At 34.7% G+C, this 13,370-nt stretch overlaps 2 protein-coding genes across 3 annotated transcripts; both read left to right on the forward strand.

The window, feature by feature from the left end:
* Positions 1–334: 334 nt before the first annotated feature.
* LOC140832186 (E3 ubiquitin-protein ligase HOS1) lies at positions 335–7,808 on the forward strand. Of its 2 annotated transcripts, XM_073196057.1 has the most exons (10): positions 335–594; positions 1,131–1,512; positions 1,938–2,072; positions 2,169–2,344; positions 2,703–3,110; positions 3,234–3,392; positions 4,308–4,787; positions 6,312–6,446; positions 7,259–7,459; positions 7,538–7,808. In XM_073196057.1, exons 1-9 carry the CDS (start codon positions 556–558, stop codon positions 7,451–7,453), a joined length of 2,109 nt encoding a protein of 702 aa, XP_073052158.1. In that variant the 5' UTR covers positions 335–555; the 3' UTR covers positions 7,454–7,459; positions 7,538–7,808. The 2 variants fall into 2 exon arrangements, with proteins under 2 accessions (XP_073052158.1, XP_073052157.1); XM_073196056.1 differs by having other exon boundaries at positions 7,259–7,808.
* A 2,732-nt stretch (positions 7,809–10,540) lies between these two features.
* LOC140832187 (transcription factor MYBS3-like) lies at positions 10,541–13,316 on the forward strand. Its single transcript, XM_073196058.1, has 3 exons — positions 10,541–11,052; positions 11,921–12,129; positions 12,583–13,316. Exons 1-3 carry the CDS (start codon positions 10,758–10,760, stop codon positions 13,087–13,089), a joined length of 1,011 nt encoding a protein of 336 aa, XP_073052159.1. The 5' UTR covers positions 10,541–10,757; the 3' UTR covers positions 13,090–13,316.
* Positions 13,317–13,370: the final 54 nt, after the last annotated feature.

Below are 13,370 nucleotides of genomic sequence, written 5' to 3' on the forward strand. Positions count from 1 at the left end.
TTACACATTATGTTACCAATTTTGTTCATGTCAAATTATTATAATATATTGTCTAGAATTGATTGCTCTAATTTCGATTGTAATTTTTTTTAATATTTAACTTGATTATTTCCATGATTTTCTGATAATTTGTAGGTTTAATAAAATAGTGTTAATAAAAAAAAGTTATTTAGAATTTTTAATTGTACAAGACATAACGTAAAATATGTAATAAAAAAATCATTTTAATCAATTTCTCGATAAAAAAATGAAATTTTGTGTTCGAAATATCCCCAATGCGGGTTGTAAATGTAATATGACGATTTTATTGGGGTCTGAATGTAAAAGACAGAGAAGTTCTCGTCTTCACCTCTTCTCCCCAAAGGTGTTTGAAAAACCCTCTCAGTCGCTCAGTAGTCAGTACCCAAAGCATGAGCTGGTGGAGCTGCTTCATATATTTAGCTATGGAGGAAAAGAGAAATGGAATATAGGCGGAGTAAAAGCAGTGAATTGATTTGATTTTGTTGTCGTTAATTTTGAGAATCTCTCACTGGTGGTAATATACCGTGTCGAGTGATGGATGGGCCGAAATTTGACGAAAACAATCGGCGCCGGGTATTCTCCATTATTATGCGCAGCTCGCGCACAAATTCATTCATGCATTTCAGCATTTCGTGTTCGTAAATAGCAGGGTGTATGTTTGTCTGGAAGTTGGATGTATATTATATAACGTTATCGTATTGTGCTGATCTAGGGTTAGGATAAATTGTTTTTAGTTTATTTTTCTTCTCAATTTGTTTTATGTGTTTCGCTCGTTTATGTACTGCTGCTCTCATTTTTTGTTGCTGCTTCGATAGTGGCAAAAGATATTTTTTGGCACATCGAGTTGCGAAGAAACAAAATTATATTGTTTGGTGCGGCATCTAATGCAGTTTGGTGGTGCAAAGTTATTTATTTTGTCAAATTTTATTTTTGTGGGTTCCCTTTCTTTTCTTTTACGTTTTCACTACCTCTTTTATGTGCTGGATTCTTGTGGATTATAAATTATTAGTATTTTATTTCAATGTTATTGGAGTCTAGGATGGTGTTCAGTTTCTCTTTCATTGGAGTTAGATAAGTAATTGACGGCAGAGCTGTTGCGTTTGTTTTAGAAGGCGTTGGTACATTTGGCATCAATTGATCCAATGGAGTTGTGCAATGAGGCCAAGGTAGAGCGATGCAGGGCAACTAGGGACTTGAGAAGCTGTGGGCGTTGTGTGCAGAGAATTCTTACTTCGTGTGGCCATGCTGCTTTATGTGAGGAATGCCGACAGAGATGTGATGTTTGCCCCATTTGTAGAATACCCTTGCCAAAGACTAATAGCGAACTTCCTTTTCGACTTTACTATGAATGTATAGAGGCAGGTCTGATCTCCAAGAGGTGTGATGACAGATTGCAAGATAAAGAAAATCAATTGGTTTCTGATGTTCAACGACTTTATTATATGTTTGATGTCGCCTTGGAGAATAACTTAGTATCTCTACTTTGTCATTGTATCCTTACATCATCTATTGTTTGTTTATGGTTGAACAAATGCATTTCATTTTTTCTCTTTGCAGATCAGGCTGTTGTCGAAGGCATCTGCCTTTCTGTTTAACTTAGTAAACTGAAAACCTGTCTTAATTTTTTAGAATATGTTTGTTATTTAAAGTTTCAAACTAGCTTAATTGTTTATAGTCTCACCAGGGTGCTTTAACTGAATAGGTTTCTAATGTCGTCTCTTCGTCATGCTGTCAGATTTTATGCTAAAACTTTTTAAAGACAATCTGGAAATTCAGCGCTTACTAGGATAAATGTACTGTTGAGGAGTTTTACAGTACTTTTGAAACTAATGATGGGATCTGTTTCATGTTGATGCTTTTAGAAATGCACTAATAATTAGATTGCTGGATCCTTTTTCCTTAATAGAATCGTACAGATGTTACCGATGTATGTATGGATGAAAGTGCTGTATCAAGTGATCCAGTTATTGCTTTCATGCTGGATGAGAAGGTAGTCAAAGACTGGTGCTTGAGAACTTTCGAAAATATTGTGCCAGAACTGAAAGTAATTTGTATCCTATCGCTTGGCAGCTTATGCCATTTTTCTCTTTTTAATATTTTAAACACGAAAAGTCATTTCTAACCGTACTCCTTAACGTTTATAATAGACAATCTTTCTGTACAAGAGATGAATGTTAAGTTAAGTTCGCTCATGAAAGTTTCTTCTAAGCTAGCTGGTATGTCCAAGGTTCTAGAAGGTATTGAATCATCGTTTAGAGGCTCCATTTCAGCAATGACTCAGGACCTGAATCACCTTCAAGAAAGTATATTGAAGACAAAGCAGGTCAAAACATTAAAACGTCTTCATCATGTTATTTACATTCAATGTATGCCTCTATCATGCTTCTTCTAATGGAGTGTGTGCCTATATTCGTCTCTAGTCAATAGTCAACTTGTGTAGTCTGGTCATCAAAAAAATTTATTTGCATACATCCTGCATTTTATTTCGGTGTGGCTCAGAATTTTTCGCTCATTGCCTCAGTCGTTGGGCTTAATTGTCTGATAAGATTGTCACTGAATGAATGTTTAAAAACCTGTGAATATTGATATCCTTTAATCGTGTTTGGGGTTGGAGTAGACCATTGCTGAAGAGATGTCTCTTTCTAACTGAGCCCTTATTTACAATTTTATGGATTCCACAGCACTTGGAGATAATGATTTGGTGCATTAGGCATCAATTTTTGGAGAATGTGAGATCTCGATATTCTGATTTTGCATCATGGCAATCATCTATCCGCGAAAGGAAGTCGGCAGCAGTTAAGCGAGCTTGGCCTGATCCGTTGAATTGTAAATCGGAAGTTGGTGAGCAGAATGTTTCTAGCCTCTTTATCGTAGACGCGCTTTCAAATCTTGACACAGAGCAAGGATACAAAGTCAGAGATGAAGAGGAATTAGAAGCTCTCTCTTTGCAAACAAACAGCAGGAATTCATTTGCCCGATCTAGGTTACATGGAATGCAAGGCTGCTATCCCTTTGAAAATCTTCGATCAGCTGTTGACTTGCTCTTTCTGCAAGGAAATCCACATTTGGTGGTTGCAAAGCAGGCAATTGTATCCTATCTTATGTTGAGTACAGCGAATTGGTGGTTTTTACATGCCTAGGAATTTTTCTATCAAAGTTGATGCAAGTTTTCTAGTATTTTTTATTCTTGCCATCCTCAACCTCTGGCTTAGTTGTTGTATTTTCTATTTGATCGACACTGGACATTACCTGTTGACGAATGGAGACACATTGTTGATGACTTTGCTGTCACATTCAGTATAACCCGACACTGTTTACTGGAGTCTTCTGTTTTCTATCTTCTGGATGACCATACTGATGAAGCACTGAAGGTAAACTTTCATCTTCATGTCTTTCTTAGTTGGCGTGAATCATTCTCTCTTTATTGTTCTGGAAACTACAAAACAGACTCGGTGATTCCATGACGATACCAGTGTCAATGATGTTGGCTATCTCAGTTAGAATATGAAAAAATGGTCGTGTAGTTCACGATCCAGTGCTTCATGAGATGTCTGAATAATTCTGTAGACGATTTATTAGTTGTTTACATGTAATGCTCCATTTCCCGTTTTGTTTGTTTTCAATGTAAGGATACTGTGGTTTTCAGGTTTTGGTTTGTTCTCATTAAATAATCAGCTGATTTTCTCAATACTCGCCATTGCCCGGTCGAATTTTCTGTACCAAATTTTAGAATGGATCCTTTATGCAGAAGAGTAAATGAGCTCACAATCGTCCAGTTATAATTGTAGCCAGCATTATTTTTCTCATTGAGCTAGGATCTAAATGACAAAAATCTCTTTTACTCAAAGTGACCTTGGACCTTAACAGATATGGTAGCATGTGAACCGGTTTCAAGTAATCAGTTCATATGATTAATACATTACAAGGAATTAAAATCTATAGGTTCATGCAAATAGATCATGAAGGCTATCTCATGGATAAAGAGCTTTGAGAATATAGTCGTCTACTCCTTTTCTATGTGTGGGTAGTGTGGTGACCCCAGTTTTCTTCCTAAAGCGGTTTGATTATTTGCTTTGGCATGTAATATAACTTTATGGATGTCACTGACTCACTGAGTAGACCACTTCTTGATGGAAACGGTTCTGCTTTTCTTTGTTTCATTGTAAATATATTTTTGTGTGTTTCCAGGTATCAACATATACTCTCTATTTTCTTTAATAATTGTGTTAAATGGTCTCAATCTATTATTTTCTTCTCTGATTATATTTCACAAGTTGATTCGCTAGGAAGCAATTTGCCTTCTTCCTGAAATTGCTGGCCCAACTATTCATCCTAAGGTTGCAGTGGCTTTGTTAGAGAGGCAGAATTCTGATGCAGCTCTCATGGCTTTGAGGTGGTCTGGACGAGACGGGGGAGCAACACTGGTTTCACTTGAGGAGGCTCTCACTGCAGTTCGAGTTCGAGTGGAGTGTGGGCTTTTGACTGAAGCATTTATGTGTCAGAGAATGATTTGCACAAAAATGAAGGATAAAAAACATATCCATGCTTCTGGTGTAGTAAAAGATCAGTCTGATTGGCTTTTCTGGGTGGAGATTTTAGTAACCGAAATTTGTTGTCTTTGCATTAGGAGGAACTTGATTGATCGAATGATTGAGTTTCCTTGGAACTCTGATGAGGAAAAACATCTTCATAAATGCCTTTTTGATTTTGTGACAGATGATCCTTCATCAGTTGTCGGTAGTCTCCTGGTTGTGTTCTATCTACAGGTATTTCTACATTTTTGTCTAGGTTTTTTTTATCAACGTTATTATATAGGTTTTAGCGTAATATTCATGTGCCTGATCTTATTCTAGCGCTCTTGTCTACGGCAATGAGAATTCTGACTTATTGGCTTTGGTGAGAAATTACTTTTAGAAATTCGCGACATATTTCCATTGGCTTGTTAATGTAATTTTTCTTGAACTTAAAACTATTATATCAAGCTTTATAGAGGGGGAGTTTCTTATGTGTCCCAGGAATGCCAGTAACATGAAAAGTGATAACAAAGTTGTAAAATTATAATTATTTGAATGCATGTTAAATTTTTCGGATGAACAATATTTGGTGGGAAACTATGTTGATTGGTGGTGTAACCATGTCCTATTCTATAATCTTTGTATGACTCTATCCGAGTTGAAAAGGTATGGTGTGAGAAAGAACCCAAATGGTGGGTTTAAAACCTTACTGTTGCATTGTTTGGTCCCAAAAATTTATTACCCAACTAAAGATCTGTATTTTTTTTTAATTTACTCCTTAATTGTCCTACAATTTTATTATTGCTTAACTATTACCCGCTTGAGTTGTCACTTGAATCCCTTGAGAAATTTTTATGGCATTTATCTAAAGTGTGGTGCTGGACTGCAGGTGGAAAATGGAAATTGAATTCTTTATAGGAAATTTTTATGTCTCAAGTTATTGAAAAAAAAAAGAAAATGGAAATGGTTGGTGCAACTTGCAAAAATTTAAACTGTCTGGCAATGTGAGATAACACATTGCTTCAGTTTTTTTTTGTGTGGAAAATCTGCAGTTTCTGTTCTAATTTCTAGTTTAGTCATCTGGATGATGATATCTTTGAATAATAGCATAGAGCAGAATTGATTTTGCTGGTTACCTTGGGTTTGAAAAACCTAAAGTTCGGAAATTGACGAGAGAAGACATAGATTTAAATGTGTTAGGCCTAGCTATCCTGAATTTATGCCAGAAAACCACCATCCCAAAAAAATAAATTTGGTTCCTATCTCAGCTGACGTGAATGGAATAAAATCGAAGTCCTAAATTTTGGTGTCCAATCCAGTTTAATTCTGCATTGTTTTCCTTATATCTGGATTACCTGACATTAAGTTATCCTGGAAAAGGATGGAAGAATTTTATTTCATAATTTGCGGGTGGATATGGTTTGAAATTGTGAAACTGCAGAACATTTTGGAAGATTATCTACATGTACACGTGTGCATGAATGCAAGTGCATTTTCAGTGTACATTGTTAAATTTGAAGTTTATCTAAGTCCTTGATTCTTCTGAAAAGTTTTGTGATTTTTGTATCTGATTTGCAGCGTCAGTCCCTTTCATTTGTGCTATGACACATGGATTGTTGTGAAGTTAGAATTTATTTGTGCTTCTTCCGTCCTCAATCAGTTATGGGTTGTTCATTTATTCTGATAGAATTTAGCTTTATTTTATGTATGAGTGGCCAAATTTTTGTTACGACATTGTTAAACATTATATTTTATGTTCTTTATTTACTTATGCAGCGCTTTCGGTATACCGAAGCATACCAAGTGGATTGTAAGCTTCAGGCTCTGGAGGAAGACTTCATTTCAAAATGTCAGAATGATGAAATCTCATTTAAGATAAAATCAATGAGCCACTGGAGGAAGGGATTAGTTGTGAGTGGTCTATCTTTTTTTTTTTCAGTTACATGAATTCGCACGGCAAGAAATATTTTACTGTTAATTTTAATGTGATTCAGGAGAACGAAGATAAGGAACTATTGAACACAAGATATGTCCACTTTATATGAAAATGCTGTTGTGCTTTGCATGAATATTATCCTTACAGCTAGTTGTTCATTAAGTTGAAATAAGTATTTGATCTGTTTTTGGCTATATGAAGATACATTTCCAGCCATTTTTGTTGGTTTTGTTGATTTTTAAATTTTGCTAACTTGTTAGTTTTAGTTTGTAAAGTGACTTGTTCAAAATATACACCTTTCCTCAAAAAAATCGCAGACTTGAAACAGAAGATGGGAAAAAAGATAAATTTAGTTTCACAGCTTTCTTAATTAAATTTAGCCTGTCTAGATTGGCAATAGTTTCAGTGGCCTTGCATATATCCATAACGCATCTATCGAAGGTCTTCAGCTAAAATCTGTTTCTCATTTGGTTCTTCATTTTTCACTTGAAATCATCGAGTTCCAAACAAGAAGTGTAGAATTTAGTTGTTCCCAACTTTGCTTCTTCATTGGCGTTTACCAAATGCCATAAAGTTTTGCAGATGTATGCTTATTATTTGAAGTTTTAGACACATCATTTCTTTGTTCCCTTTTAAAAATTTATTTCTGGCTGGACATGATTGCGACTCTAGCAGCCAGCTTGTTTGGGATGTGGAATTGATTTTTTTTGTTTGTAATTGGGGATTTGAGGGAGTGCCAGGAGATTGATATTTTTATGAACCAAGTTTTCGGGTTTCTTAATTGCAGGACAGAGGTGTGGAATTATTGCCAGATGTTCTCCAGCAACAGATGAAGGCTGGAAGTTTCCCTGAAATTGGTAGTGAAAATAGACCAGCAAAATCCGATCTTCCAAACACCCAAGAACCAATTTTGAGCAGTCTGTTGTTTAAAAACCCGGAGCTGCAACAGGGGGGCAACGGCTTTGCTTCTGTTCTACATTAACCAGAAGTACGAGTTTTATCGAAAGTTGATCTGTGAATTTAATTTAACATCGAGTCTTTCTTTTACTTCTTGTCCCCTTCACAGGAGGATTTTTCTTGAAACTGAGAGATTGATGCCCGCTCTCTCGGGTGGAGATTTCTTTTTCTGTACTTCAGAGAATATGTCCAACGAATTCAAGAAAACATTTATGCGTCAAAGATTGAAAATTTTGGGTCTCACTCATTTGGGATCGTTTTAAGACATACCTCTCTTGTGGAAAAGGTTATGCCGCTAGACCAAAACGTTTATGGCTGTGTAATAAGTGATTATTTATTTGGTTTCGGATATATAATCCAAATTTTAATCTATGAGTGATAATCCATCACAGGAATTTTCATTTTCATTGGAGAATAGGAATACTAACGATCATGTTTTAAGACATTTCAGCTCGTGTTTTGGTTAGTGAATTTTTTAGATTGAGTCTGAGCTTGTCTGATTAAAATAGCAGATAAATAAGGATATTGTATGAAGAAAATGTTTGATCGATTTTGATATATATAAAAATTAAATTTATTGATTTTAATTGTTACGGTATCTAATAAATTGTCTATATGTATTAAATTTTAATATGAAGTATTATTTGATATATATCAAATTTTTATGTGAGTATAATTATGTTAGAATAATATTTCTCTTTTTATTTCTATGTCTAAGTTTCTATTATTCCAAAAAAAAGATGATTTGAGAGAAATTAGTATTGCCAGGTGGTTTTGTAAATGTTTACAATTTTATATAAAAACAAAATATGGACACGATGTTATCTTTTGATGTAAATTATTGGGCTGAATATACAGTAGTTTGCAGGCTGTAATTCATATTAGTCGAATAAACTATATTAAATAAACTACGTATTACAAACTCGGTTTATAAAATTATTATTTTATTACAAGCAATGGAGGTTTTGTTTTTTTTTTTTTTTTTTTTTACAAGCAATGGAGGTGGATATGGGTCTGTGAATCTGGATAAGAACACGTGCTGATAAGGTTTCGATGATATATACTTGAGAATATACTTTTGGACAAATAATACGGCCCCACGTCGAATTTTCCTTGACATCTGAGACTCAAACCGACCACATTAATACTTTATTTATTAAAATTAAAATATCGAAATCTTCTTTCACGTTTCTTTAAACAAACATTTAGTCACGATCCTAAAAGGATATAGTCAAAAGGAGGAAAGGAATCTGCCCATCAAATCTTGCTTCTTTGTTGTATCATACCTCATTTGCCAATTTAATTGTGTCAACTTAAATATTTGTACGCACATGGAACTTTTAAAACAAATTCAAGTTCATTAGAATTAAGAATATTAAATAAATATAACATGCAATGAACTAAACTAAGAACATAACACAAATCATTAATTTGTACGTATAGATTTAGTTTATTACAATACCAAATTACATTTCACCTCGAAATAAGCTATTCATGATAAATATTTTTTTTAAAAAAAAAGTTTTAGTGTGATTAACATTGTACACTCCATGGCATAAATGTACTTGTATATTAATATCGTTGATGAACATCGTAACAAAACTATGTTATACAGAAATAATAAGTGGGAAAACATAGGCGAAGAGCGACAATCACTGCTTGAATAAGAGACCTCTCATGGGACAAGTCAATATTGGATAACATGCATTGTTTACGTCTTCCAAGAAAAGTGGTGCAAACAAGTAAGCCTAATGGGGACAGATACACAAAATTATAGATACACCAATAATTTTCATGTAACCCTCCCAAACACTTGGCAAAATCATGCAACCACGCGTTTTATGTGTTTTTGAAAAGATCAATCGTGAGTTCACATCATAAACTTTCACCAATTAATTATTTATTGTATACTAAATTATTAAACACGAAATAATAAATAAATTAGGGAAATGAGAATACTTTAGTATTTAAATACTGTCAACACACACATACATATGTATAAATGATTGAATTTTGACTTAGATGTGGACAAATCTAGCATCTCTCAATCTCAATGGAGGGCCGCTTTGATTTTGATTTCTAACCATGGAATATGGAGGCTAAAGTTTTTAGTCATTTAAAAATGTCGGAACTCTGAATGTACCCACGCATCATATCAATTAAAGTAATCAATCGATTTTTAAATAATTACAGTATATAAGTAATATCCTTTCACACTTTTAGTATATATTATATATAATACAAGTTTATTGTGTTTATAGTAGTCTATTGTAAATTGCACATGCATATTACATTGTAAATAAACTATTTTAAATAGCATTGATCAGTATCTCACTAGAAATGGAGATATGATTAAAAAAAAAAAGAAGCGCAGATATTAACCTTGTATTTAAGGAAAAACAGATCTAGGTTTAATTTGTAATTGAGAGATCTCATTAATCATATCTGATGAATGTAAGTGTACAAAACTATTTTGTCCCCACTCAAACTTTTTTTAGTTAAACTCTACCATGATAACATTTTTTAAAATTAGTTGGATAATTTTAATTTAGGTAAATTTCAAATCTACAATGGAATTATATAATTATAATAGATTTCAATGTTATTACATAAAATAAATATTATTTGAACTTTATGTCCCAAATCCGTTCTTAAATAAAGTTACCATTTTAACGCAAGGAAAAAATATATAATCTTTGTTAGTCCATATATGTTTGCATAAAAAAAAATTAATAATTTTGAACCAAAATGAACTTTTTGCCTTCTTGGAAAATAAGAAGTAAATATCAAAGAATATATTTTCACAGTATAAAGCCATTATCCTATTTTATCCATATAGGACTTTGTGGCACAACAACATAGGCCAACAAAGGATGTCGCATTCACTTGTTTCTTGATTAAGCAATCATCTTATCCTCTTCATTTTTATTATTATTATCTTCTCCTTACATATATTGCATAATAAATGATGATTAGTTTAAATATTTGATTATATTATAATAAATTAATATATATAAACAGCCTAATTTATAGTTATAATAATTTAGATAATTTGAGTAAATATAGATAAAATAATTATATCAATTAATATAATCCAGTGTAAAATGATTTACTATCCCTTGTATAATCCTCTCTTGCTCCATAAATGAGATGCTCCATATACTTGTATTTATATGTTCATCCGATTAAATCAGCGGCGGCGGTTTAAGCGGAACGAAGAGAAACAGCGATTTACAGACAATTGATTCTCTTATCGCGCGCGGATCATGTGATAAAGATCCGATCTTTTTCAAGAAATTCGGACGAATTGTTTTGGTTACTTCGATACAATGACAAGGAAGTGTTCTCATTGCAGTCACAACGGGCATAACTCTCGGACTTGCCCGAATCGAGGGGTGAAGCTTTTTGGGGTCCGATTGACTGATGGGTTGATCCGGAAGAGCGCTAGTATGGGTAATTTGACCCATTACATGAGCGGCGGCGGCGGGAGTGGGAGTGGGACCCCGCAAAACGGCGTCGCGAATGGTTCCCCTGCGGATACCCCTGACTGCCAGTCCACCGCCGATGGATACGCGTCTGAAGATTTCGTAGCTGGGTCGTCTTCTAGCCGGGAGAGGAAGAGAGGTTCTATATTTTTACGTGTTTTTTTTTTTGGGATTTTTCCACCTTTTTTTTGTATTTTTTGAATGAATTATGTTATTTGCTTGCAGTGGTCTGTAGATTCTCATGTGATGATTGTGCTGCATGGTTTGTGAGTTGTATGGTTATTTGTTTTCTTGAATTGAAGTTTGGGTGTGTGAGAAATTCAGAGTTTGTTTTTAATCTTGAAGAAATTGACTTAGTACCTGAGGTCCTGAACAGAAGAATATATCTAAAAACAAATTTAGAAGAATAGAAAATGGGTCGTGTTCGATCATTTGCATCTCCCATTTATATTATTTTTGTGAAACTAATTGGATTATTTAATCAGGATGTTTTGAAAGGCCAATGATCCTACAAATAAGATTAATTTTTTGTATGTCTCTCTGATTGTAAATACAGATATGTATCTATCTGCACAAATTTGTCTGCGTGCTGTTCAAGTTTCAAATCTGTTTGCATGCGTGAATTTGATTGTTTTGAAAGCACTTAAGTGAAGAATCAGTTCTAGAATCTGACCTCATTGAATTTTTTTCCTGGACTGTACTTTGATATGGGATTTGATCTGCGTCACGAGTTACTGGATTATAAATTGGAAATATGGTTGAATTTTTTTTAAGAATTGATTATAACTGGATTGTGTTCCACTGGATGTGGAGGCCATATTTGATGCAAGGCATCTAGGATTTTTCGTGTATAAAAATAACTGTAATGGAAGGGTTAGTTGTTTCGAGGGTGTTGAGGATTGAGAAATGTGAACAATTTTCCAGCACGAAGGAAATCCAGATTCCTGATCATTAGTTTCCTTGCTTGGTATGAAACAGAGGATTCTTTCTTCGTGTCATGTTTGCAGGTGTTCCGTGGACAGAAGAGGAACATAGGATGTTTCTGCTTGGGTTGCAAAAACTTGGTAAAGGCGATTGGCGTGGAATTGCACGTAACTATGTGGTCTCAAGAACACCTACTCAGGTTGCCAGTCATGCCCAGAAGTACTTCATAAGGCAGTGCAATGTATCTCGGAGGAAAAGGCGTTCTAGCCTTTTCGATATCATCGCCGATGAAGTAAGCATTGCTTTTTAATTTGTACATGTAAATTATGCATTTGTATCTGCTTGCTAAATGAAAAAAAAAGTATGATTCTGGATCGCCTTTGCCATTTGAATGGTGGTGGAGTTGGATATTTGACTAAGTCTCCATGGTTGTGTTTACTCTAAACATTAGCTTTCTTTATTTCTTTTATTTTTATTCTTTTTGTGTTTGTTTTGGTTGAACGTCTTTATAGTGCCATTTGAATTCTATACGAGTAAGCCATTTGAATTCTAATACCATCCGACTTAGCACACAATAAAATCCAGAAAAAGATTGTGTGCCTTATCTTCTTTCAGTTTACTTCACAAAATCAGTTTATTTACTCTCCACTTATTTACATTGATGTAATTTTGTGGTGTTTTTTTTCCTTTTTTGAAAGATTAACTGATTTATGTTCGCCCTCAATTTTTCATGTATTTTCTTCAGCAAGTCGATACTCCGATGGGGTCACGAGATTTTATCCCCGCAAATCCTCCCCAAGCTGATGCCCAAAGCAGCAGCCCCACCCTACGACCTCCTGCTGTGGATGAAGAATGTGAATCAATGGAATCTGCAAACTCCAATGACATAGAAGCCATACTTCCCTTACCCGAGGGTTCACAATATGCCTACCCTCTTTTATATCCGGCTTATTTTTCCCCATTCTTCCCTATGCCCTTCCCATTTTGGCCAGGATACAATACTGAGCCAGTAAAAGAAGAGGCCCATGAAGTGGTAAAACCAACACCAGTGCATTCGAAAAGCCCAATTAACGTGGACGAACTCGTTGGAATGTCGAAGCTAACATTGGGGGAATCCCTTGGTGAAGCAGGACCATCAAACGTCTCACTTAAACTCGTCGAGGGCTCAACTAGGCCATCAGCATTTCATGCTAGTCCGAGTTCGGGAAATTCCGATGTTAATCCTGGTGACAACCCGATTCATGCTGTCTAGAAGAACGCATTCTTGGGATGCTGGGTTGCTCTGCTGCCATTGAGATTCGGAAATCTCTTGTTAATATCTTAAACTGTTAATGGGGTTTCGGTAAATTTTGAATTTTATTTGTTAAGACTGTCGTCACAAGTCTGAATGTAGGGAAGGAATAGGTTCAGGAACTGTGTCATGTTGGATCTTCAAAAACTTATGCATCAGTTAAATAGTAACTTACCGGGCTTGATTTCTTTCGAGATTCCTAAAATGGATGCTTGTTTCATGTGCACTTCAAAGCTCACTTT

The sequence above is a fragment of the Primulina eburnea genome, chromosome 5, assembly GCF_022965805.1.
Source record: "Primulina eburnea isolate SZY01 chromosome 5, ASM2296580v1, whole genome shotgun sequence".
NCBI classification, from domain to species: Eukaryota; Viridiplantae; Streptophyta; class Magnoliopsida; order Lamiales; family Gesneriaceae; genus Primulina; species Primulina eburnea.